This window comes from Scardinius erythrophthalmus, assembly GCF_964197995.2.
Source record: "Scardinius erythrophthalmus genome assembly, chromosome: 16".
Taxonomy (NCBI): domain Eukaryota; kingdom Metazoa; phylum Chordata; class Actinopteri; order Cypriniformes; family Leuciscidae; genus Scardinius; species Scardinius erythrophthalmus.
Genome location: NC_138236.1, coordinates 7,939,511 through 7,949,871, shown reverse-complemented (window position 1 = coordinate 7,949,871; position 10,361 = coordinate 7,939,511). Strand labels below are relative to the sequence as shown.

The following is a 10,361-nucleotide window of genomic DNA, read 5'->3' as shown; positions in this document are numbered from 1 at the left end:
TCTGCTGACAGTACAATGTTAAAATAGCCTAATATTTATACTGACACGAACACAATTTTTGTATAGCATTTATTATTATTATAGGCTACTCCAATCTCCTTCTTTCCATTAGAGACATTTGAATGTGAGATTATGGAAACGAGATCTAAATTTTGTGGACCCGTCAGGTCGGGAAATAAAGCGGGTGAACACCGAGTGTATTTTAAGCGGTTGCTGAATAGAACCTTGTGGGAGCGGGACGAAAAAAAAACAGTCCCACGCAGACCTCCTTAAACCTTAGGTGTGTATGTGTGTGTCCCCGAATAAATAATAATAATAAAAAAGGAATAAAGTTCAAAAGTCGGACTGTACGGAATGAGGCATGATTGCTATTCACACCTTTATTAAAATGGCTGTAATATGTTACCACAATAGTAGCCTACTTGATCTGTTTAAAATGGTTTCCTTGATATATGCATAAGGTGTTAAATTAAAACTTAAAAATCAAAATTTAAATTTGTCTAATCCAGTAATTCATTTTTTCTATTTTTGATCTGAGCACAATCAGAAAATCAGAAAACCCGTCCTTATTTTTTTTTTTTTTTCATTTCAGTTTAGGAAATAAATAATGGAAAAACAAGTCGTTTTTCATCTTTTTATTTTTGGTTTTAATTTGAAAAAAAAAAAAAAAAACGATTGAATGAATGATCCACGGACGGTGACGGACCCATCATATTCCGCAATTATAGGCCTATATAAGAGTATTTAATTTGTATCCATAGGCCTACTCTGTGTAGCTGGCCCGCCATCTACTGGCTAAAAAAAATATTGGCCCGCGGCCAAAGTTACTTGCCGACCCCTGCTTTACATGCTCGTCCTTGGGCAGTAAAAAAAAAAACTGGCTTTACCTTCACATTGTAGAGCACAGCGTCTTCTCGACATGATACTATATCCAGGATCCACAGGAATCAGCTGTTGGTTCAAGTTTTCCCCGGTATGCGCGCGCAATAAGTGGACGGGCAATATGCTAATGTTTCGTCGACTCATTTGAAAAACGAGTCATTTCATTGACTCAAAGTCGACTCTTACTTTTGAAAGACAATAACTTTATATACGGTGCACTTTCAGATTTAAAACTTTGCAGGGTGTTTTCATTCACTTGGAGATGTCACTACATGAAAGGTAATTTTCAGAAATCCATAATAGGGGCAAACAAGAATGCATCACTTGGTGTATGAACCGTATGAACGTTTAAACGGCCTTGTTTGTGCTGAAGTGTTTTTTAACTTGTAAAGGACTTGTAAACCCACCCTTCAGAAGGAGCTTGTTCATCTAATCCTGTCAGTCACAACGTAAGGGTATTTAAAAAGACGCCTACCTCACCTCAATTCTGTATGTAATTATACTTCCACCACTCCAACGCAACCGTTGTTTATATTAACAGATTAAAATAGTCCAGGGGGAAGGACGATGTCACTTTCAACGAATACGCTGAAATAGGCTACTTTTTGTCTCCAGACTCTTTTTTTTTTTACAGAATTAGAGACACGAATGTTGCTGTGATTGACATATCTTTTGTAAACTAACTAGCATGAAACGTATTAAGTTTTAAACATCAAGTGTCTGCACCACTTATCTATAAAATGACATTTGTCATATATCAATGTCATTATATAGATCAGTGGTCTGCACCAGATCTGCACACCACTGAAAATGTAAGAAACAGGCCCCTCCGTTTTTGCTGCATTCGTCAAGTACAACCATTCTTCAGCCATTCAATCCTGTTTCCCTGTAATTCCCGGTCATTTAAAAAGCAGTGTCATTTAAAGCTTGAGTTCTGTTGTTTCGGATTTGAGCTCTCCATCAACAGCAAGCCAGCTATATTTGTCCTTATACCATTCAAGGATTAAACTCATGAAATAAGCCAACTATAAACACTATAAAATAGTCTTTCTGTACCATGTTCCAGTTTTCTGAAGGAACATTGCTTTTTTAAGCTTTGCTTTTTGAACTTTACCCAAAGTGGCTTGGTGTCTGAGACATTTTCCTGTTAGCTGATGTTTTGATGTCTGAGTTCAGTGGCTCTGTGATCTGTACTTTGTATCATGGTGTCTCACAGCTGGGAATGTGTGTGTGTGTGTGTGTGTGTGTGTGTGTGTGTGTGTGTGTGTGTGTGTGTGTGTGTGTGTGTGTGTGTGTGTGTGTGTGTGTGTCAGTGTTTTTTCAGGACAACTGCTCTCAGGCGTTGCTGACACTGCTGTGTGTTTAACAAACAGAAGAGATGAGACTGCCAGAGGTTCTGAAATTGGATGAGAAGAGCAATTCCTCTGGGATGAAGGTCACTCCTCCTATGACTGTTTGTGGAACATGCCCAGAGTCTGGAATGATCTGCTTGGTTTCATTTCCTTTAAATCATCTAGCTTTGTCTCTATTTCACTAACCACTCTTAAACTAGAAGCACTCATTCATTGTACAAGAGTCAAGACAGTTGTTCTCAACCAGTTTTGCATTATAATGCAATCCAAATCAGTACCAAAACTGTTTGTTCAGCAAAACATTCAAGTTTATTAATATTACAGTGAGCTGCATTTCTGTCAGGACCACTTCCATCAAAGATAATTGACAATTTAGCATCAGTGTTGGGTAAGTTACTTAAAAAAAGTAATTCATTACTATAGCTACTAATTACATCTTCAACAGTGTAATTAGATTGCGGTACTAATTACTCTCTAGAAAGTTTTAGATAACTTACTAGTAATTACTTATCCCATTAGTATACCCATATTAGTAATCCCATATCAACCTCGACCCATTGAACAATACAAGGACAGACAAGAAACTGCTCTGTAGATTCTTTTAAATAAACAATCAATTGCATAAATTATTCTTGAAATGACCAAAGTGTGTAACTGGAGAAGGTTACATTAAAAACATTAACATTAAATGTTAAATCCAGTATTGTTTTGTTGTATAGTCTATATAGTATTTAATGCAATTATATCAAATGTAGCCTAACTGTAATTAAATTACTGGGGGCAGTTGTTGCTGCCATGATTGCGGGTTTGAGTCGTAGTACCGGCAGGAAATGTAGGTGGGGGGACTGAATGAACAGCACTCTCTTCCACTCTCACCCACAACTGAGGTGCCCTTGCGCAAGGCATCTATCTCCAAATCGATCCCCAGACAGCATAGCAAAAATGGGTGAAATGCATAGCAAAAATTCAGAGTATAGGACACCATACTTGGATACACGTCACATGTGAATATAAACCTAAATTCAATCTCTTCATCATATAAAGCAATCATGTCTCTTCAGAAAATTTGGACTAAACTAAAAAATATGGATTAGTTTTACAATCTTTCTATGAACTTTTTGAAGTGTCAGTTGTGCTGTCTGGAGGGACAGAAAGCTCTCAGATTTCATCAAAAAGATCTTCATTTGCGTTCTTAAGATGAACGGGAATTTTAATTTTTGGGTGTACTATATCCCTTTAATGTTCTTGATGACAATGACATTACGGAATGTAAGAGGCTAAGTCTTGACTGTGGACAAGAGGAGGAGCTGATGGTGGTGGAGGGTAATTAGCTTCCGAGCAAAACAATGAAAGCAGCTGAAGGATAACTGAAAAGGCAGCTTAAATAGTAATGCTGTGATAGGCGCTGTGTTCCTATAGATGGATCAGCTGAGTGTCTGACTAACGAAACCTGCCAGAACTGATACTATACACTTGATAGGCACTTCACGGGTTCACACTTACATACAATTAGAGGGGGTAAAGTTTAATGCGTATTTGGCGTGCTGTCCGGGGGGAGGGCTCCGAGCTCAGAGTTCGGCCCGAACCCAGAGTACTCCCCCCCCGTATGTAAGTGGTTAGGACTTGAAGTGTGGAGAAGGGGTGGTGGAGGGATGCTGCTAAACTGTCAATGGATTGAGGTGAGACTGCTGAATGTATATATATATACCTCTTACCCTTGATTGCTGAGTGCTCTCCACTTGTGTTAATTATCTGACTTGTTCCTACCGAACTTTGTTAATAAAAAATCATTACAATTAACAGTTTACAACCGGTATTAAGCAGGGTTTTTGTTAATCTAATCACTAGAGGGCAACACAAACGGGTACTTAAATGTTTTGAACTTGTCCAAGGTGTTTTCCACTTTCAGAGGCAGTTGAAAACCTTTGACTGATTGATTAGTGAATGGTGTAGACAGTCATGTGGTGGAATGTGTTAGAAGAGCCACAAAAGACCACCTACTGACCTAATGCGTAAACTTTATAAGAAGTGTGCTAGACAGATGGGACTTGTCGGCTGAGGACCTAATTTTGGTTTGAAAACGAAAAACGTTCCAAGCACTCACAGAGTTCAGCGTGATCGCACAGATACTCAATTGGATTAGGAACTGAATTGGAATAGCCAGACCCATGGTTTCACAGCAGAGCATTGCCCAGAGCATCACACTCCGTCCATCGGCTTGTCGTCGTCTCACAGTGCAAACTAATGCAATCACTTCCCCAGGATCATGGCGTACACGTACACCGCCGTCCTCATGATGTAAAAGAAAACAGGACTCATTGGACCAGGCTGCCTTCTTCCAATCCTCAAAGGTTCTGTTCTAATGCTCGTTTGCCCATTTTAGGCACTTTTGCCGGTGAACAGTGGTCATCATAGGCACTCATAGGCACTCTGCACTGTGTGTTGTAGAACATTCCTCACGTAACCATCAACAACATTTTGTGTGACTTCTTGGGGCACAGTAATCTTCTGTTGGCTTGGACTAGACATAGCCTTCGTTGACGGGATAGCCTTCATTGAATCGATGAGCCTTAGGCGCCCAACATCCTGTCGCCAGTTTGTGGTTTGATCCACCAGGATACTGTTGGTATCCTGGTGGATCAACCCACAAGCCTTGCCGTTTCAGAGATTCTCTGAGCCAGTCGCCATGCTTTAACAGTTTGACCCTTGTCAAAAGTCCCATTTCTCCTGCATCCAACACGTTGATTAGAAGAATTGATTGTTTGCTTACTATCGAATCTACCCAGACCTTAAAATGTGGCCTTGTTAGGAGATGATCAACGATATTCACTTCACCTGTAACTAGTCATGGCCAAAGTTTTGGCTCATCAGTGTATATTTTGCATTTTATTTATGCATTTTTCTTTTTCATTCCTCTGCACAACCCTATTAGAACCTGAAACCTAGCAGTGGAGAGCCACTGGTCTAAGATGTTGATTCAGTCATGTTTCAAAGCAGATTAAATCTTTTGCAAGAAGTTGCACCACAAAGTTTTTTTCCTTTTAAATAATTTAATACTTTTTAAAATTATTTGGCTTACTACATTTGACCTGTGTATCTCACTAAACATACAAAATAACAAGAAATAGTTAATCCATAATCCATTAAATAATGCATTGATAGTGTTACTGTGACCCTTCTATGTGAATGGAGAGCAGAACACTGGGGTACAGCTCAAAATACCCAACGACAGTGTAGCACATACAAAGGTCCATTGTGTACAGCACCTAAAACACCCTTTACACTATTAACATTTTTTTTTTTTTTCAGGTACACTTGAACACAATTTCAATCCATTTACATGGATCTTTTGTACAGCAGGTCAGAAATATTGGATATATTAGATACAAACATATTTAGAAACAAATCAAACTCCTGTGAGTCAGTTATCTCACTTGTGTGTTAAATGAACAGAGAATCGCTAAAATCAATGAATACACAGCAAAGTGCCGAGATTCTCCTAATCACATCAGGATAACAGAGAGCTAGGTCATCAGAGATCTGGATTTCTGTCTGTCAGTTTAACAGGAGACGGATGGGTTTTATCGCGAAGATTGCTCAGGAAGATTGCTGTAGCCACTGAGCTCCGGTTTGCTCGTACATTATTTCCTACAAACATCCTGGAACACAAAAGCTACCGTCAAAGTGAAATTGCACCACCAACAATTCAGTTTTAAACATTAAAATTCATTTCAATAAAAATAAAAAACAACGAGAATAAAACCCTACAGGCATAAAAAAATATTCCTTTTTGTTTTCGTGATATATTTCAAGTACACTAAGGTTAATTCACATCAAGTGTAGAACATCTCAAAGCAGAAGCACTAAATTCACTCACATCATAAGCTTGAGTTGAACTATGTGTTTGACACGGACACACTGTGCACTGCAGCTCATAAGGGAAATTCATTCTCATGTATTGTGTGCAGAAATTCCTCCTCTGAATGTAAACTGAGCTCCCAGCTCGTCTTGAACTATTTACCGCAGCATGTTACCACAGACGCACGTCCGAGTGATTGTTCACATTCACGATAATAATATGAAATCGGTGCTGAGGCAGCACGGAATATTGCCTGTTCAAACGCTTGAGACACAATTGTACTCTGTACAGTATGTACACAATATCTGTGCTCTGTGTCTCCAGATGGGAGTGTGGGTTAGGTGAGGGCTTTCTCTCTCCCCTCACCTGAGTGGGGTCAGGGTGGATCTGTGTGGTTTTGGATGGGGTTTGTAGAGTTTCTTTGGGATTTTGAGTTTTAAGAATTGCACTTCACTTATTTTGTATCACTTAAAAGAGTTTAAGAAAGATAAACAACCCATCCAAAAGCCCTGAAACATGCAGTATGTTTAACTGGTACAATTATGTTTGTTTTTTGTTAATTGATTCCTTTAAAAATATTCATCTAGTTTAAACATTTTTTTTGCACTTTCATTATGCATTAAAATGTTCTTCAGATACATGTTCATCTAAGACTATCATTTGTTACAGGAATATTCAGCAGTCAGCCATCTCCAGTCCTCTAGGGTACATCCTGTGGGAAAATCAGGAAGGTTGCCATTACCAAATTAAAAGTCCAAACAATAAAGCAGCAGTAAACATCACATTAAAAAGGCTTGAGCATTCTCTTATTTATAAGTAAATAATCAACTTAAAATTTAATTCACATTTGAATGAAATTACTTGAATGTATATCTGTATTGTAATGCTATTTGCTATTTATTTATATAATGAAATTGGCCTTTGAGTTTTGAACTTCACTTGATGCATTTTATCAGGATTATTAAAGACATTAACACCCAATTATTCCACAGGATCATCACAGAGCCACACTCTCAGAAAAAAGGTGCAAAAAAATTTACCTTTATGGGTACAGCTGCTTGTCACTGTAGCACAACCTTTAATGGGTCATCTTTGTACCTTATTTAGCCCTAAAAGATTCATAGTAGTACCTTGGTACATAATACTACTCTAAAGTACTAATATTCATCCTTTAGGGGTATATAAAGTACATACAAATATTGTCCCTTAATATATATCCAAATTTGGAACTGGTACTGCCTCATTGACAAGCTGTTGTACCCCTAAAAATACATTTTTTTGAAATGTTTTCTGACAGTGCATGACCGGAAGGAAGTTGATAGCCATAACAGCGCTAATACAAAGAGAAACCCGTAGAACACCAAATCTGTGAGGTCTCACCTGGGGCTTGCAGCAAATTCAAACACCAAAAGCACTTCCATAGACACTAATGGTTTCATTTTCACACATTCTTGATGGTCAATGAATAATCCTAAACAACATTAGAATCCAACGAAGAACAGATCATTTGTTATAACTAATCCCTTTATGATTTATCAAGTTACCATGACTCATTTTCTTTCATAATCTGAATTTTAAGATGGTTTTGTGTTCACAATGCATATCTTTGATGTATGTATTTTGTTTTAAATGAGCTGAACTGGACCAGAGCAGGTGTGCCTCAAAGAAGATGTAGATGAACCCGGCGAGGAGCCTCTCGGCCAGCACTGACTCCCATTCTCCTTCTCTCTTGCTCTCAATCTCCATTCATCTCCATAACCTTTTCTGTGAGGATTTCACGGAAGGTTGAAAGCTGCTTCATCTGCTCTGTCTGCATCGAATGTCTCCTCATCAGTTTCTTCTTCATCTTGAAGTCAGGCCCACGTTTTGGAGATGATGGTGCAACCGGCAGCAGGATCTTGCTCCCTGAGTGAACGGGAGAGGTGGGTTTTCCGTTGGCTCGGATATCAGGAATGGGTCGCTGGGGGTTGACGTTGAGAGGAGGAAGGAACCCAGGTCGTGTGTGGGAGATGTGGTCCAGGAGGAGAGTCCCTGATCCCCGCCGTTCCAACAGTCCTGTTGGACGCCGTCGCATTGTGATGGGAGACACAGAGTTGGGAATGCTTTCCAGAGACTCTCGAGAAGAGCTAGTGAGGAGCGACAAGGGAGAGGCATTGTACTTGCGGCGCTCCACTGAGACACGTCCAGAATCTGGAGATCCAGGGATGGAGGCAGGACACAGGTGAGTGTCCGACTCGTAGTGTTCCATGCGGGTGAGTTTGGGGTGTGGCAAGCCACGGATTCCCGTCGATGCCTGAGCCACATTGTCCTGAGTCTCAGGGGCCGTGTTTCTACGATACAGTGACTGGTGCTGATGGACTTTATCCGCCCAGGACGAGCCACACAGTGCTGCACAGTCTTCCGAACAGGACCGGTCCATTAGCTTCGGAGAGGATGGGTCATGGGTCTCTATACTGTGCCTTCGGGACAGCAGAGGTCTGCCTGGACCGGAAACTGTCATCCCATTCATCTCTGAGACCAACTTGTCCTCCTCTGCTAAATCGCCCTCTATCCGCTCTGCTCTCTCAGCAAGTACGGAAGGAGCCACCAGACCCCAGGGCTCAGAGTTCAGTCTTTTCAGAAGCTTGCGGGGTGGTGGTCTCCTCTCCCCCTGTGGTCTGCTTGACGGTAGTGGAAGTGCTGAAGTCACAGCGAAGCTGAAGATACCTTCCTCCTCCTTACTAGGGGCAGAGCCAGTGGTGTGGATCTCCACTTCGGATGGAGACATACAAGCAGGGGAGAGATTGTCCACTACACCCGGAGACGGTGGAGAGTTCAGGTATTGTTTGGTCTTTTTAGTGCCAGAGGGTGATGTATCAGTTGTAATAATGATTACCTCTTTGCCTTTGGCTTTGCAGGCATCCAGCAGGACCTGGAGAGTGTCCCTGTCACCCTTATTGATGGCGTGTACAAGTGCCGAGGACCCGGAGTAGTCTTTCAAGCTGGGATCAGCGGCGTTTTCCAGCAGCAGCGACACCACCTCTTTGCCTGCCTGTTCGGCACATGCATGCATCAGGGCGGTCCGACCCGATTTGTCGGGGATGTTTGGGTCTGCTCCCTTCTCCAGCAGGTATCGCACCATTCTCTGCCGGGTCTGCGGATCATCGTATCCTGCCAGACAGGCTGCTATGATGGGCGTCTCTCCTCGCTCGTTCCCTTCGTTGATATAGGCTCCACCCTCCAGGAGGAGGCGTGCGAGGCGGAGTTTGCCCTGGAACACAGCCTTCAGAAGGGCATTGCCCTCAGTGCGCAAGGCCCCTCCATCACCCATGATGTCACGCTCTCCACCTCAAGAAATCCAGAATCCCCCACTCTCCCCTCCTCCGGCCTCAGAACTGTCCGCACATCCCGGCTCAGATTCTGGTCAACCTGGAACGAAAACAAATAAAAGTGCTTTGTCATGAGGTACATTTGACAAACTTTGCTTTTTACTTAATTGCATGAATTTCTTTCAATTTCAATTTATTTTAAGTGTACAGGGTGGGCCATCTATATGGATACACCGTAATAACATGGGAATGGTTGGTGATATTAAAGTCCTGTTTGTGGCACATTAGTATATGTCATGGTCACCACCCATCTTGAGGAGTTTGCCCCCTCACATATACTAATGTGCCACAAACAGGACTTTAATATCACCAACCATTCCCGTGTTATTACGGTGTATCCATATAAATGGCCCACCCTGTACTTCCTTACGTTCAAATATACTTATGCATCAAACTAAATTTAGTTGAAATTCAGGAAGTGAATTTAACTGGCATTCTCAATTCAGTTTAGAATGTCACACAACTCAAATAAAATCAAACAAAATCTGAAATCTAAAAGCACATTATTTTGATCAGACTCAAAACCACATAATCCACAGCACTCAAAACTCCATAATTACTCTACATTGTCTTACTATAGTATTAACACTTTAAAATGATTGTTAATTGTTAGTTCACCATGAACCCATGAATGCATTAACAAAAGTTAATGTATATAAACTCATAAAAGTGTTGCCTTCTTAGTCAGTTGTGTTCTGAACACTGTGTCCTGTGCGCTGACACTCAGTACAGCCCTGTACTCTTTAACAGTCTTCTCTCCACCTTCTCTGTAATGAAGGCAGGAGAGGAGATGATAATGGCAGTCCAGTAAAGAAAAGAAAATTGAATTCCTGAGTGGTGAAAAGAGCATCAAGACATGTGACAAGCTCAGTCCGCTCTGCACACAGGTACCAGAGATTT

General features: G+C 41.0%; 1 protein-coding gene across 1 annotated transcript; it reads right to left on the bottom strand.

The window, feature by feature from the left end:
* Nucleotides 1-2,196: 2,196 nt before the first annotated feature.
* On the bottom strand, nucleotides 2,197-10,342 carry ankrd34a (ankyrin repeat domain 34A). The gene has a single exon (XM_081389013.1). The coding sequence runs from the start codon at nucleotides 9,401-9,403 to the stop codon at nucleotides 7,829-7,831; it is 1,575 nt and encodes a 524-aa protein (XP_081245139.1). The 5' UTR covers nucleotides 9,404-10,342; the 3' UTR covers nucleotides 2,197-7,828.
* Nucleotides 10,343-10,361: the final 19 nt, after the last annotated feature.

What these genes read in the sequence shown, in the direction of transcription:
- ankrd34a (XM_081389013.1), bottom strand. Translation starts at nt 9,403, where the DNA reads ATGGGTGATGGAGGGGCCTTGCGCACTGAGGGCAATGCCCTTCTGAAG.